Genomic DNA, 16,967 nt, shown 5'->3' with positions numbered 1-16,967 from the left:
CCCGGTCAGTAATAATTTATATACAGTAAAGTCTCGTTATATCGATATTCTCGGGAGTCGGAAAAAATACCGATATAACCGGACTATCCATATATCCGATCCTGCGCCGAACTGCATTAAAAGTGGGCAATAATGCACTCGACATTGTTCTATAGTATAGAACAATGTGGAGCAGCTTAAATCAATCTTTGCTTAAGGATTTCAATACCAAAAAAGAACACGGCGAACGGCTGCTTCCAGTCAACTTTATTATTCACACTTCCACCATCAGAGCACAGCACACACACCGATTCCTGCACTTCCTGGTTCACAGGTCATGCTCAACCCGCCCCACATAGCTGGCCAAACACATGCCTGCAACAGAAGAACCAACTGCGTTCGTGGTGTATAGATTCTATACACACGAGAGAAACCACGAACGCCAGCATGTACATATGAAAAACAGTGATTATTGCAAGCGATAAAAAGATATCTGAATACAACACAATTAAATACATGTATTTGTACGCTTGTGTCTTCGTTGGAATAGGTGTGTATGCTATGTCAGTTGGTTCTTCTGTTGCAGGCATGTGTTTGGCCAGCTATGTGGGGCGGGTTGAGCATGACCTGTGAACCAGGAAGTGCGGGAATCGGTGTGTGTGCTGCGCTCTGGTGGTGGAAGTGTGAAAAATAAAGTTGACTGGAAGCAGCCGTTCGCCGTGTTCTTTTTTGGTATTGAAATCCTTAAGCAAGATTGATTTACGCTGCTTTTGTATCGATATAAGAAGACCAAATTGGCTGGCGGGAGATGAAAAGGGCATCGTAGTAACCGGATTATCATAATAACCGGGTATCTACTAACGGAACTAATTATATCATAAAAGACTAGAAATTTGCCGGGAAATGAAAATAGTATCGTAATAAGTAGTAATTCGTTATAACCGATATCGATATAACGAGACTTTACTGTATATGGTATAATAAACATCAAATGTGTGGCTAGCCTGTGTGGCTAGCTTCTGACAGTCAATTTCGCTACAATCCGGCCCTGTGATAGTGAGGTAAAACACATGTGACCATAATGATAACAGACAAGCATTATGGATTATGTAGACTCATCTTGGAGAAAAACAGGGCTCTAGACTGCGACTACATGAACACATTCTATGACTAGAATATGAGACATTGCGAGTATATATTTCATCTGCTCACGCATGTGCCACCAGAAAAGTATACTGGTTGACACATGATGCCCCTTATTACCGTGAGAAAAATAGACGACAGCTAAGCCTATCGATACGTGACTTTTCTACCATCTTTGTTTACACATTTTGCCATTGACTTCATCTGTCTTGCAAGCAGCTAGCTAGACTTATCCGCCTAGCATCTGGTCCACGGACTCCAAATTTGACTCTTTTTTTTAACCACTTTGACATTTTCTCTTTAAAACAAACAAGCAATGTGGTTAGTTTGGAGCTCATTTTTGTCCCTCAAGAAAGTTGGCTTGGAAGTGGCTGTTGCGTTCATAGGGTAGGTGCTAACATACTTTTATTTAAGAGTCACTTAACATCCTTGCTCTCTGCTATTGCTCTCTTCGCTTCGATTTGGAATAGCTCACCAAAGAATATTTGCTTCATTTGCTTAGTGTTTTTAGAAGTCTTCAATTCAGACATTATGCTTGTATTTGATGACAAATGACTACAAAATAGCATCAAGATAATGAGCACATTATTTGAGTGTAGATTTTTTAAATAAAGTACAACTGAAATGTTGCCAGTCACAAACACAAATAGTTCATCTCTCCTTTCTTGTTGTCAAAGTAACTTTAATCGTGATGGAAGTTGAATCTACCTGTGCTATCATAAAACTGGACACTCAATTTATTTGGTTTTATATTGTCATGTTTGAGCAGGACAGATTTCTGTGAGAAAGATATTTAAACAGTTACTTTATTCTGTTCAATTTGTTACTCTTGACAATAAAATATATCATTGAACAATGAATTCCCCATGTATTAGTATTATTCCGAAACAAGTATCAAATTATATAATTAACTATAACAAAACTGGCAGGTTGGTTGGCCACGCCAATCAAGTGTCCATTATTTACTTTTGCCAAAGTTGGCAACCCTACCAGTTAATTTTCAGATTTCCTTTTATTATCATTGGATATTATTTGTTGCTGACAACTAGTGCTCCACACTTAAAACCAGTAGTTGACAGTAACACGCAAATGAGGTAGTTTGTCAACCCACATTGACTCCTCCAGAGGAAAAAAGGAGCGCCAAAGAAGGCCAGCCGATGTGTGAAAAGAGGGCAGTATTGGAGTTAATAGTATTTATCAGTAACACAGTGAAGATGGGAACGTTTACTTTGCAAGTCGATCTTGTGTACGGCCCGAGATTTTCTGCTTTTTAAGTTAGGGGTCACTGTGTTTAGTTAGTCTGGAGCCCCGAAATGCCTTTTCTGATAGATAGCTACAACAGCTAGCTCCCAGCAGCATGCGGAGCGGCAGCACCCCTTTCAAGAGAGATGTAGGTGGTGCAACGGACTGTTGACTGTGCCTCAGATTCTACCAGGATGACGATTTCAACGAGATCATCTTTCATTATCATTCATTAGTGGTGAGTACCTAATGTACAATATAAGTTTCAGTGGCGGGTTTTCCGTTATTCACGGGGGTCTGGGATCATAACCCTTGCAAATACCCACAACAGTCTACAGTTAAAAGAATGGTTCACTTGGCATTTCCCAGTTTTTTTTATCTCCTGTTGTACTGGTCTTTGTGTTTGCGTAGCTCCTCCAGCACCCGAGCCCGGAACTGATTCCAGTCCTCCTCCTCCAGCTGCCGAAGGCCCAGCGCCAAATGGAGATCTACACAGTGGCTGCGCAGGAAAGGATTGTATGCCTTCTCTTCCCCGATAGTGGAGGGACTCTGCGAACGAAATGGGATGTTTTCACTGAGCAGACACGGATAGACACGTCAAATCTAAAAACAACTGATTGACTGTTTCAGTTTCAACAGAAGCAGATGTATCTGACAAGATTATGAAATATGAAAAGAAATGGATGGATGGACCAACACTGACTGAATAGCTGTAATTAATTCATTCTAAGCAGGCTTTTCGGGGAGGAGGGTCACAGAAAGTACACACAATACTGCATACAAATAACTTGAGGGGTGCTGATGATGGATAATAGTCCCCCAGTATGCAATGTGAATCATAAATGGGGCACCTACTCCAAGCTGCACCTTATCAAAAGTAATCATAGAGCTCAAAAGAAAACATGCTGTGTTGTCTCATAATTCTTGGGTATTTTATGGAACCTAAGTGTGACATGTGTTACATGTAAACCATCACTACATTTAAAAAATACCAACAATGGCACACTATTCAACTTTACGCTGTCACAATGTGTCAGTAGTGTTACCGTAAAGTGTCAGAGTTGATCGCAGGAACAACAGGCTTTTATTGCAGTTTTAATGATTTCACAAAGGTCGCAATAATCCGAAGCTGAAACTCAACACTGAACATCAGTCCCTGTCCGCCTCTCTTTCAGGTCCTCAAGTGAACACACTGATAGTGTATTTCTTTTGTATTGGGTATTACAAGCAAATCATTTCATTGGGCATGGCTGCTGGGGCGCTACAATGATTCATTCATCTGCCTCTGTCCCCCAGAGCAAGCCAGATGCTGGGAAGAAATGCATGATGGGAAACCATTAAAATAATTTTTATTCTAAACTCGTATCAGTACTTCAATTGTATATTTCTTACCTACAGTGACAACTAAGCAGCAAAGTAAAATTTAGGTATAAGATTGGACTTTACAGCAAAATAGCATCCATAGTGCACTTTACCTATTTTCAAAACAACCACACAGGTCCAAGCTGAGGCTGTAGTAAATGATACTCTGTATTAATTAGCTATAAATACATTAACAACTGAAATTGTACAAAACCTGTACATTTTATTCAGAAAAAAAAAAGCTGTGGACCAACAAACGTGGGTGCAACCATCTCTTAGCTATGACCCTTCACACTGTACAGATTGTATCGTACCGAGCTGAGAAGATGTGTGAGGAGAACTAGCAGTCGCATACTGACAGCCTTGACACATGTACTGTAGGGAGCCGATAAGGCCTCCTTTCCGAGTTCTACAAAATATGAATCCTTCCTGGCTTGACATCCTTGGGAGGCATGACTAGAGCGGCAATATATCATTCTCACCGTGCAAAGTTTCTGGCCTCGCTGCTGCAGCACCCACTGATATTTGTTTTCCCTGACAGCATTGTGTGGCTCCACCTCAGCAGCAAACAGCAGATTGTCCTCTGCATACTCATGACCTGAGGGGCAACCAGCATACACACATCCATGTGAACCCGAGAATAGAAGCACAGCCACCAGCAAAAAACTGTTTGAACTGTGAGGGCACCCCTCACATTTCTGCTAATATTTTTCTATATTGATACAATATATTTGATACAATGTAGCACAAGCAGAAAATTTAGGGGTGAACAAGGAAATCAACTTGCAAAAAAACACTCGCATTTCCTGTAATTTTTACTGTATTAGTACTGATAAATGAAAGTGTGTACAACCCCAGGTTAAACTGTGCAAATTAGGCCTAATTAGCATTTTTTTCCTCCCTGGTGTCATGTAACTCAGTGTAACAAGGTCTCATGTGTGAATGGGGAGCATGCATGTTCAATTTGGTATTATTGCTCTCACACACGCTAAAAGTTCAACATGGCACCTCTTGGCTCTCAGAACTCAGAGGGTGTGGGAAAAAAAATGTTGCTCTACATAAATACGAAATTGGCTCTCCAGGGGAGTTAAGAGCACATGGCAGGCATCATATCCAGAGGATATGTTTGGAAATAGATGCATGAGTGCTGTCAGCATTGGTTCAGAAGTTGAAGGTACAGTACATTAAGGGGAACATGATTACCAACATGTACCATGATATACTGAGGCAAGGCATGATGCAGCATTGCAACATATGGACCCCAAACACATTGCCAAGACAACCACTGCCTTGCTACAACGGGGTATTTTCAAACAAGAGGTAGAGAAGTACAAGGTGTCAAACATCCACCAGCTCCGTAATGTTGTCATGGAGGATATTATGGAGGCAACTTACCAAGTTCCAGTTAACCCCATTGCCCAAGAGAGTTAAGGCAGCATTGGAAAATAACGGCAGTCACATAAAATATTGAGGGGTGCTCTCACTTATGTGACATACTGCAAGTGCACACTCCATTATGTAATGGCATTAATTGAAGAATTGTCAATACAAATAGAGTTGGTGGAACTTCAAAACGCAATACAACACATGTGGGAGGATCCTACCAGGCCAAAGAAGAGTGTCATCGTTTAAGGAGCCAACTGTATCCAGAGAAGACAGCATGGTGATGGCACTACCTTCAAACATCCTCCCTGTAAACGACAACAGACTTTACTCAAGTAGTTCTCAGCTCGAAACACGATATAGTATCATGTATTGTAGTATAATACCACAATCAAGACATTTTGGAGGGAATTTAAATCTAAAAAAACCTGTTTATAACCTTCTAAAACTGTTTAATTAAAGGCATATGTTAGATGTAAGACACAAGATTTGTGCGTGTTGGTATCAATGTGTTTCCTAGGGGACCTGCAAAAGCGGCGGACAGGAGCTAATGTCGGAGGTTCAGTGTTGAGTTACAGCTTCTGACTATTGTGCCCTTTGTGAGATCATTCAAAACTGACATAAAAGCCTGTTGATCCAGTGATCAACTCTGACCCTTGTGTCATTGCAGTAACACTACTGACATATAGTGAGCAGTGTAAAATTTCAAAGTATTTGAATGCATCTTCTGAATGCCTTACATTTGAATTTTAGTTTGTTCAGCTTTTTTTTTACAATTGATATTTTTAAGAAAATAGTAGATCTTCTGGTCTTCTGGCTGAGTCTAGGTGGAAACGCCTATAAAGTTGGATTCGGCAGCTATCGGCACAACATCCCCTTTTAAAGACTTGACCTTGGGAGTACACAATGAACCAAAATAGAGAAATTACAAGTCACTGAACCATCAACCACTAGATGCAGCCACTTATGATACCTCTCTCGTTTAGTGTGTGTTTTATTATCACATTTAGTGTTTAAAAAAAAAAAAGTCCCCTTGTCCCTTGTTTGTGCAACCTACCGCAACCTGACAGGAACACCAGGTCACCAGAGAAAAGACTAGAGGGCGCACCCATGGCCCGGCCATCCAGAAGGTAGATCATGTGGCCCACTGTGTGACCTGGCGTAAACAAGGCCTTAAAGTGCAAACAGCCGACTGTTACAGAGTCCTTGTGTGACAGAGGGCTGACAGCACAGAAAGAAAATATTGTTTATACAATAAATATAGTTCTTGTGCAGCATGGTAACATAGAAGCATAAAGTACATGAAGAATGGTAGGACATTTATCATGATGATAGAGAGATGATTTCATCTGGACAAGACTACAACCTGCACTCATGTACAGTTTATCAGAGCCAACTAGAACTTACTGTGTCAGACCAGGAATGTTATCAGCTGCATTTCCATAAATTCGACATGAGCTATAAAGCCTTTTCAGCCATTTGTTTCCTCCGCTGTGATCCCTGCAGATAAAACAGACAGGCTGTGGCGATTTGACGGGACAAAGCCCTTTTAGCTAGTACTTGATTTGTGGAAAGACATTAATATTGACCAACAACTTGTGATGAAATAATAATAATTCAGCAGCCGTAAGACAACCTTTATACCCCCCCTCTTTGTTGCTGTATGTATTTCTTTCTGGACTGTATTATCCGTTTTTTTCATGACTATACAGTAGTGGTGTCACGAGACACTCTACAAGGCGATACGGGAAGCGAGATTGTGTCTACAAAAACACCACCAAATGAAAAAGTACAATGAAAAAATATGACAATATATTTCAATCTACTAATTTAATTTCTTCTACATTACACTCTGTGGGTATGCAACCAGCCCCGCCTCCACCCACCAAGATAAACAGACTCTATGTCTGACAGAAGGGCTTACTCCGTTCATGCAGGTAGTTGTTCTATTACTCTTTAATTTACTGTGTGATTAATTAATTAATTATTGTCCAAGGACTTTTTTGTCAATGAAACTTTTTTTTTCTGAACGTGAAATCTTGTCAAGTTTTAATCTCATAAGCTATTGCAACACCCCTATACAGTAATCACTAATCAATTGGTTTCAGACCAGACCGTTCATCCATTCTTTTCTATGCCGCTTACCCTCATTAGGGTCGCGGGGGTATGCTGGAGCCTATCCCAGCTGTCTTTGGGCGAGAGGCGGGGTACACCCTTCACTGGTGGCCAGCCAATCACAGGGCACATATAGAGAAACAACCATTCCCACTCACATTCCTACCTATGGACAATTTGGAGTGGCCAATTAACCTAGCATGTTTTTGGAATGGGAGAGGAAACCGGGGTACCTGGGAAAAACCCACGCATGCACGGGGAGACGTACCTGTCTCCCCAAACAATTACCGACACCTGACGGTTTGGTGTACTAGGCCAGGATGTGAATTTTATTCATGTATTGTCTGTATCTTTATATAGTAAAGTTCCCTTGAATGTCAAGAAAGGCGCTTATAAATGAAATTTATTATTAGGGCTCGCTCTTAAAAGCAAAGCCTTTGCGAACGACTGATTTTATGTTTGCATTTTTGGAGGCCTTAACATTCATTTCACCCAAGTTTGAAAAAGCATCAGGCCCCAAAAAACATGATATTTATGTAGCCTCAAACACAGACAACCAAAACTGGCCCATACACAGTCAAGTTTGCTACATGTGCTCCTACCATCGGTTTCATGGATCATCATGAAATGTGGTGGCGACATCAGTCATGACAGGATTCTCCTAAAAAGTCACTCGCCTGAGGACAGCTTGGATAGGCTCCAGCATGCCCATGACACCTCGTGAGGAGTGGTATAGAAAATGGATGGATGATCAAAGGTCCAATGACACGTTACCTAAAATGTATCTGGATTTGACTTTCATAAATTATCGGTGCCGACTCCAGTATATGTCAGTTACTGTACTTACAATGCTATAATCAATACATAAACACAAACTCACCAATGCTTATGTGTACAGAGTATGGCTTCTAGTTGCACTCCTTCCTCCTGGATGACTGCCTAAAAATGCATGAAAGTGGTTATAAATTTCACTGATGACAGTTATTTTGTTTAATAAGTCAATGGCATGAGGCGGCAGTAGCACAGTCTGTGAGGATATTGTTATGTTATGTAATGTTATGGAGCATCTCAATTAGACCTGTCACAATCACATATTTTGCTGGTCAATAATTGTGTTACAAATTATCGTTGATAAAACAATATTGACATTTTTGAGACCATTTTTCATTAATGATTGTCATGAGGTGTAATTCAAATTTCAACTACTTGATGCTACTCAAGTGTACCTGTGTGAGCCCCATTAGCTTGACTTAACTGTGGTATTCGGCTTAAAAACTATCGCTCTTGTGCATTTTTTTAATAGATTTTTTAATAGTTTTTTAATTTACGTGCTAAGTGGGCTGCACGGCGGACAAGTGGTTAGCGTGCAGATCTCACAGCTAGGAAACCAGAGTTCCACCCTCAGCTATCTCTGTGTGGAGTTTGCATGTTCTCCCCGTGCATGCATGGGTTTTCTCCGGGGACTCCAGTTTCCTCCCCCGTTCTAAAAACATGCTAGGTTAATTGGGGACTCCATTGTCCATATGTATGAATGTGGGTGGGAATGGTTGTTTGTCTATATGTGCCCTGTGATTGGCTGGCCACCAGTCCAGGGTGTACCCCGCCTCTCACCCGAAGACAGCTGGGATAGGCTCCAGCACCCCTGCGACCCTCGTGAGGATAAGCGGTAGAAAATGAATGAATGCTTGCTAAGTTGCTAACTGCTAGTACTGTCAGTGTATCCACTCACTAGTAGCCGCGCCTCCATGTAGTGGGACAAAGGCTGACAGGGGGCTCACGCTCTCCGTTCATTCCACTATAGAACCAATGTCCACAGACATATGCAGAGTGAACTCATCCAGCCTGTATGGTACAGCGAGGAAAAAAAACAGGAATATATGTACACGTGTACCCCGTTTTTTTATCACTAGATTAATCGATTTAGCGATTATTGTGACAGGCCTAATCCCAATAAATGTATAAAAATCTTTGAAAAGTTCCATTCAAAATGTGAGACTCTTCGAATCTGTAGATTCACTGCAGAGTGAAATGTCTCAAGAATGTATTTCGTAATAGTGCTGATGATATCTGGCACAATATTCTCCTTTAGCGAGATGAACCTGTAGGAAACACATTGTCCAACACTGACATAAACCAAGCCTTCTTTGCTTGCAACAAAAAAACGTAAAATATGCATAACTGAAAAAAGCACCTGAACAGTCTGAGGGTCTGCAGGGTCTACAACCACTGCAACGCTGGAAGTCGCGTCAATTATTAGATAGCTGTAGTTGTCTGAGAGTACGGAGATGGGAATTATCTTCATACCTGTATGGAAGATCAAATATAAACAATGTGACACATCATCTTGATCGGTGGATAGATTCAACCCAAATTAAACATGCAAAATTGCAAAAGCCTTTCAAATTGAATATACACTACCTGGCCACAAAGGAGCAATTTCAGAACATTTTTTTCCTGCCCAGAGTTGCATTAATTTTTAAGCTTGTTTATTGATGGCTTGTATTGTCCCAGACCTGAGCTACTGCTGCACCCCCAACCCTATTTAGTTTTAGTACAGGTAGTGACATTTATTAATGGGCCAGGCAATGTGTATATTATATTTCATACCACTGAATTCCATGGGCAGAACTGTGGAGTGTCCAGCAGGGTAGCGTTCTCGGGCCTTCCTCATTTGTCTCTTGTAGTACATGTAGCCTAGTCTGGTCCTGGTGTATAGTGTGTACCTGCGACATGAAGACACAAGGATGTTGATATTTGATCTGAATGCCAAACAAGGCGTTAAAGTGAATGATAATTAATTGGAAATTAGTCAACACCCCAGATTAAACAAAACAACACGAGGAGACTTCATCAATATGTTTCCAACGATTGTTTTAGAATGGACAATACAACCCGCTAACTGCAATATCAGAATATCTGAAGAAATATTGCACATTAATTGCTTTAACGGGTAAAATATAGTAATATGTATACAGGCAACTAGCATACAATTCTCACAATTATGAAGACCGTGTTAATTTAACGGCCTGGAAGCTAAAGCTAATGTTGCTACGCTGTAAACCACAACAGTTTTAAGGAAAACAGGTTATACTAACGCGATTCTGAATAAGGGCTTTTCTGTGCGAGCCATGATGATGCTGAACAATTTCCTCCCAAGTATCTGCCCAGTGCGTCGGAAGCGAACGCATAAACATAAGGAGAAGAAAGATGCTGTGACGACCAACGTAACAATCCAGTCAGGAAGCGCCATAGCCTCTCAGAGGGGAGCGTGATGACGTCACAGCGACGAAGCGCCAAACACGGAAGTAAATAAACCAGAACGTGTCGGCATTTTTTCCCTACAGTTGTTGTTTGGATTGTTTCTTCTCCCTGAATAATAAAAAGTTTCATTTAGAACTTAATTTTGTGTTCAATATTTTTTCTCTCATTGTTCTGAGCATTTTTGGGAAGGGCATGAAGCTCTTTCTTATAGCAGATGACCCACTTTGCACTTTCTACTACACCATTCTTTTCCATTAACACTGTTATTTTTATTAGAGCTGTAACAATTAATCGACGATTAATGGGTCACCCAATTAATCGACAACTATTTTGGAAAATTAATAGTTTTTTCATTTAAATGTGAAAATATCCTCTGATTTCAGCCTCTCAAATGTGAATATTTTTTAATGTCCTTTGTCATCCATGAAAGCAGACTTATTATTTTGTTCTTGTCAAAACAAGACATTGACACACAACGCACAAAGTGATTCCAATTTTAGCCTCCTTTCTGATATGTTGCAGAACCAACCCCTAACTGTAGGTGTCTGCCTTCATTTAGTAAATAAATTTATTTACTATTAATTTTATTAATTTGGTCCATTACGCCATTGTTTAAAACAACAAGCTTTGGATTAATCGACTAAGTACTTGATCATGATTGTATTTTTCTGTATATTTATTGGTTTACTGCAGCTATTTCACCAACATTTACATGTTCTTATTATTTAATATTATTTTAACATGCTGCACAGTGGCCAAGTGGTTGGCACGCAGGCCTCACAGCTAGGAGACCTGAGTTCAATTCCACCCTCGGCCATCTCTGTGAGGAGTTTGCATCCAATATTCATTGCTGGTTTTCCTTACTTTCTTATTTCCTTGAAGATGCAATTATGTGCATTATGTTTCAAAATATGACATACATGATTTAAAAAAACCCTGAATACATTTGTTTGGTTTAAATAAATGACATAATACATAATTTCAAATTGGTTTAAATCAGGCCTCACAGCTAGGAGACCCGAGTTCGATTCCACGCTCTGCCATCTCTGTGTGGAGTTTGCATGTTCTCCCCGTGCATGCGTGGGTTTTCTCCGGGTACTCCGGTTTCCTCCCACATTCCAAAAACATGCTAGGTTAATTGGCCACTCCAAATTGTCCATAGGTATGAATGTGAGTGTGAATGGTTGTTTGTCTATATGTGCCCTGTGATTGGCTGGCGACCAGTCCAGGGTGTACCCCATCTCTCGCCCCAAGACAGCTGGGATAGGTTCCAGCACCCCTGTGAACCTTGTGAGGAAAAGCGGTAGAAATTGAATGAATGAATGAATGTATATTATTTTAACAGAGGGCTGCACGGCGGACGAGTGGTTGGCACGCAGGCCTCACAGCTAGGAGACCCAAGTTAAATTCCACCCTCGGCCATCTCTGTGAGAAGTTTGCATGCGTGGGTTTTCTCCGGGTACTCCGGTTTCCTCCCACATTCCAAAAACATGCTAGGTTAATTAGCCACTCCAAATTGTCCATAGGTATGAATGTGAATGTGAATGGTTGTTTGTCTATATGTGCCCTGTGATTGGCTGGCCACCAGTCCAGGGTGTACCCCGCCTCTCGCACCAAGACAGCTGGGATAGGCTCCAGCACCCCCGCGACCCTCGTGAGGATAAGCAGTAGAAAATGAATGAATGAATGAATATTCAAGTTTTTTTGGCACCTATTTACTTTTGTCAGTTCAAATCTTCTGATTCTAAATAATCAGAAAATAATCAGCTATTAATAATCCGTGTAATAATATTATGATTATTATGTGATACACACAGTGCCAGGGCAACATGACATATTATTGTTTGAAAGAATTGTACGGAATAGGAGCATCCAGCCACTACCCCCGAAGAGAGTGTAAGTTACAGTGGCGAGATCCTATTACAGGGGGGACATTACACTCAGCTAAAACGTAGAAGGGAAGGACACGAGGACACATTGCAGACAAAGCAGGTACGGAAAACCACCTTCTTTTTTCTTCTTTATGTTTTTCTTTGACTAACATGTAGTGTGCAGGCAGCAAATTTCTGAATGTCATAGCAATTGTTCACTTTTGCTTTTAGTGTAGCCAGTGTATACACAAGCCTGAATAAGACGCAAGGATGACAAGAGTAATACCCGCTGAACCTGATCATGTGTTGAAGGTATGACATCTAAACTAGATCACCCTCCAACCTATGAAGACGCTCTACAACAGCCCAAATACGGAAACCAAGCCGACCAACTGCAACATGGCTCAGCTTATCCACCGCCTCCATCGTACAGTCCCGGTCCTGGCATGTACCCTGGCCCCCCCGGCTACTGGGGCCAGCCCGGCATGTGGGCAAGCCCTGGCTGTGGGATGCCCAGCACAATACCCACTCTGTCCGCCGGTGTGCCCGCACCAAACCCTGGTTAGGACAGAATATCACAATGTTTATCTTCATTTCAAAGTCTGGGTGGTATCTCATCCTAACTTTGCAGGAGACATGGAGGCTTTTCTGAACACGCAGTGGGAGAGTACGTCTGTTCGCCATGGTTTCATCAGAAAGGTGAGGCTAGTGACCTCGAGTGTGTGTAGTTGATTCAAAGATGAACAGCTTGTGTGTGTGTTCTTGTTTGGCAGGTTTATTTAATCTTAGCAGCTCAGCTCACCGTCACCTTTTCCGTTGTTGCAGTCTTTACGTTTGTGTAAGTGGCAACACACTTCACGGCATCTTGCAGTCATCTAGTACTACTACGACTACTGCTCTAATACTGCATGTGTACATTCATAGTGATCCGGTCAAGACGTTTGTTATCAGATATCCTGGCATCTACTGGGCATCTCTGTGAGTTACAAAAATATTTGTATTTTTTTAAATGCTACCACACAATAACAATAGCATTGTTTTGTCTCTTTATAGTGTGGTTTATTTCGTGGTTTACTGCATTCTTATTTGCTGCAAAGAGCCAAGGTAAACATTGCCCTCAGTGATTATTATAAATGATTAGTTTATTACAGATGTATATTGTATATTATTTTGATGTGTGTAGGAGGCGTTTTCCATGGAATCTTGTCCTGCTTGGAGTATTTGTGAGTATTGTTGTGCATAGATCAAAAGTAAAAATTAAAAATTAGTCTAATTAATGCATGCGACATTTTGACACAATTTGACATTTTTTAAAATTACTTTTTACACTTTTCCTATTTTTATTTTTAGAAATATGTGCTGTCATTTTTTATTTAAACCAATTTGGAAATGTTTATTATGTCATTTATTTAAACCAAACAAATTCATTCATTCATTTTCTACCACTTATCCTCACGAGGGGTGCTGGAGCCTATCCCAGCTGTCTATGGCTTATTATTAGGTCCAAAATATTGAAAGTCAAGTTATATGTACCATGTATTACCATGTATTATATATTACTATGCATTACATTATCTTCACACTGCAATGAAGTCAGCCATGGCATGTCCAACCTGATAAAGTGAAAAAAGCTTTCCTCCCATTCTGTGTGGAAGTGGTACATTATGTCCTGTCTGTTATTATTGTTATTATACATAATTACATCTTCAAGGAAATAAGAAAGTAAGGAAGAACAGCAATGAATATATACTAAAAAGGATGCTGCTCAATTTGACTTCTAAATAATAATATTCATTCATTCATTGATTTTGTACCGCTTTTTCCTCACGAGGGTCGCGGGGGTGCTGGAGCCTATCCCAGCTGTCTTTGGGCGAGAGGCGGGGTACACCCTTGACTGGTGGCCAGCCAATCACAGGGCACATATAGACAAACAACCATTCACACTCACATTCATACCTATGGACAATTTGGAGTGGCCAATTAACCTAGCATGTTTTTGGAATGTGGGAGGAAACCGGAGTACCCGGAGAAAACCCACGCATGCACGGGGGGAACATGCAAACTCCACACAGAGATGGCCGAGGGTGGAACCAACCTCCGCTCTCCTAGCTGTGAGGCCTGCCATGCAGCCCTTATTTAAACCAATTTAAAATTATGTATTATGTCATTTATTTAAATGACATATTTTGAAACATAATGCACATAATTGCATCTTCGAGGAAATAAGAAAGTAAGGAAGAGCAATGAATATATACCAAAAAGGAGGTTGCTCAATTTGACTTCTAAATAATAATAATAATAATAATTTTAAAGTCAGACATCAGATGCATATTGCACATTTTAATGTAATTTTTGACTCATCGGTTGAGAACCACTGGCTTAGATGTCCCAATATAATTTGTCTAGGATAAAAATGTGGTATCTCCATCCTTCTGTCCGTCCTCTTCCGCCTATCTGAGTTTGGGTCATGGAAGCAGAGAATTCCTTGCATTGCCAGGCCAGTTGAGAGGCGTGGTCTCTCCAACGTCTCTCCCCATGGAGGCACCCTGACCAGATGCCCGAGCCCCAGTTATCACTTCATTTGGAGCTATTGAAATATAATAACCATGTCCTGTCATTTACATATTAGAAATTACAGTGAGTTTTTTACACAATCAGAATTAATAAATTAGTAAAATGTGATTATTCCAATTTCAAATCAGCCCTAGCATGAATCAGATTTAGTCAGCAGACCTACGTATATATCAAAAGAAAATATTATAGTTGGATAACTGTATAAAAAAAAAGCATAAAGAATAAAAAGCATGATTTCTTTTCACTTGCTTCCTTTTGCAGACTGTTGCCCTGTCGTACATGTCGGGAACAATTTCAAGGTTTGCTTTGGATTTTTCTCTCCCACACACAGAACATTTTCATCATGATGTAATTGTTTTTGTCGCAATCTTTTCCAGTTATTATGAAACCAAAGCTGTCTTTCTTGCCATGGGAATAACAGCGTTAGTTTGTATCACTGTCACAGTCTTCTGCTTCCAAACCAAGGTACGACGGAGATAAAAAGAGCTTGTGTGTGTGTGTGGCTCAGCCGCCTGTAGTTGTCACAGAATGTCTTTGTTGTCGGTGTAAAAGAACGCCTTTGTCTCGCATTACAACTGTGAACAGTGTACCTTTTTAAATATTTATACCATTATTTTGGAGATGGGAATTCTTCTTTTTCTGTCTGATGCAAGCAAGATGAAAAAAAAAAAAAGTCCCAGAAGCTGTTGGGAACTCGACACCAATTTTTCATTGAGTTTATACCTTGATAATTCTCCTTAGAATGTTTCTTGTTGTCTCCCAACACGCTGTATTTATGTTTACGTCGCCATTTGACTTCTCGTCCCAGGTTGACTTCACTTCCTGCGGGGGATTTCTCAGCATTGCTGCCATTTTGCTCATGATTATTGGGATTGTGACAGCCATCGTGCTCTCCTTCCAATACGTAAGCGCTACCTTTTCAGAGTCCGTCTACCTGTGGTCCTCCCATCCGTGTGAGAGATTTACCATTCAGAGGCCTTTTCTCACGTCACTCAACAGGTGCCTTGGCTCCATATGCTCTATGCCGCCATTGGAGCCGTTGTTTACACCCTGGTGAGTTATACGTATATTAATATGATAATATGCAGTATTATTATATACTTCATATAATTAAGATGTATTTTTTTTGTTGTTTTTACATTGTTTCTCTTTTGATGAGCGACCTCTGCTGTATTTCCTCCATGTTAGTTTTTAGTATACAACACCCAGCTTCTCATTGGAAACCGGGAGTTGGCGATAAGCCCGGAAGAGTACGTCTATGGAGCCCTGTCTCTCTACATTGACATCGTTCACATTTTCCTCTTCATACTCCAAATAAGTGGCGCCGCTACCGAATAAGCTTCCGGCGAAAGAGAGCGAGAGAGAGGGAGAGACAGAGAGAGAGGGAGGGAGATTATTTTCAGTGTTTCTTGTAAAGTATGTTCCATTGCCAGACTTAAATGGGATGTGATTCTTGCTGAAAATACATATTTTGCTGTCAACACTTACGCACTTTGGGTTGTTGCTGTGCTGCATATGAAGAGGCATGGCAATTGAGGCAATTGTTTGAGCAGCACTTTAAATCCCTCATTTAATTGGTTCCTGACTCAACCCTGATAAATTAATTCCCACAAAGTCCTTGAATTAATCCCTTTATTAATAGATTATTTTTGTTGTTAGGATAGAAAACCTGTTCACCACCTTCTAAATATAGTTTTTAACCTTATTAGAGCCCTCTAGACATGAAATAGAACCCCTATAGTCACCTGTACACTCGTATTACCCAATATAGTAGACAAATAAGAGAAAATACGCCATTTAAGACAAGACTTATGCTTGTGTGTGTTGCTGTAAATGTGCTCCGGTGGCACAGACAGGAAGTGACATTGAGGGTTCAGTGTTCAGTTTTATCGGGGTGTGGAATATGGCCCATGTTAGTGATTATTTTTCCTGTTGTGAGATAATTCTAAACTGCAATAAAAGCCTGTTGTTCCGGCTATCAAGTGTGTTGTTTGTGTTTCACCTAATATTACACTAACATTACTGACACCTTGTGAC

General features: G+C 40.6%; 2 protein-coding genes across 3 annotated transcripts; one reads left to right on the top strand and one right to left on the bottom strand.

Moving 5' to 3' along the window:
- Window positions 1-757: 757 nt before the first annotated feature.
- On the bottom strand, window positions 758-10,510 carry pnkd (PNKD metallo-beta-lactamase domain containing). 2 transcript variants are annotated; one of them, XM_058082865.2, is made up of 9 exons: window positions 10,320-10,510; window positions 9,832-9,947; window positions 9,416-9,528; window positions 8,105-8,163; window positions 6,517-6,609; window positions 6,167-6,330; window positions 5,331-5,417; window positions 4,209-4,324; window positions 758-2,913 (listed from the first exon to the last, which is right to left on the bottom strand). In XM_058082865.2, exons 1-9 carry the CDS (start codon window positions 10,472-10,474, stop codon window positions 2,740-2,742), a joined length of 1,077 nt encoding a protein of 358 aa, XP_057938848.2. In that variant the 5' UTR covers window positions 10,475-10,510; the 3' UTR covers window positions 758-2,739. The 2 variants fall into 2 exon arrangements, with proteins under 2 accessions (XP_057938848.2, XP_057938849.2); XM_058082866.2 differs by lacking the exon at window positions 758-2,913 and adding an exon at window positions 3,199-3,673.
- A 2,160-nt stretch (window positions 10,511-12,670) lies between these two features.
- LOC131135942 (protein lifeguard 2) lies at window positions 12,671-16,898 on the top strand. The gene is made up of 11 exons (XM_058082368.2): window positions 12,671-12,917; window positions 12,988-13,055; window positions 13,130-13,194; window positions 13,281-13,334; window positions 13,410-13,460; window positions 13,540-13,579; window positions 15,192-15,229; window positions 15,308-15,395; window positions 15,739-15,834; window positions 15,930-15,983; window positions 16,119-16,898. The coding sequence occupies exons 1-11, from the start codon at window positions 12,671-12,673 to the stop codon at window positions 16,266-16,268; spliced, it is 951 nt and encodes a 316-aa protein (XP_057938351.2). The 3' UTR covers window positions 16,269-16,898.
- The last annotated feature ends 69 nt before the right edge of the window (window positions 16,899-16,967 follow it).

The sequence above is a fragment of the Doryrhamphus excisus genome, linkage group LG12 (genome assembly GCF_037039965.1).
Source record: "Doryrhamphus excisus strain RoL-2023G ecotype Guam linkage group LG12, RoL_Dexc_Guam_v1.1, whole genome shotgun sequence".
NCBI lineage: Eukaryota > Metazoa > Chordata > Actinopteri > Syngnathiformes > Syngnathidae > Doryrhamphus > Doryrhamphus excisus.
This window is presented reverse-complemented; position numbering and strand designations above follow the sequence as displayed.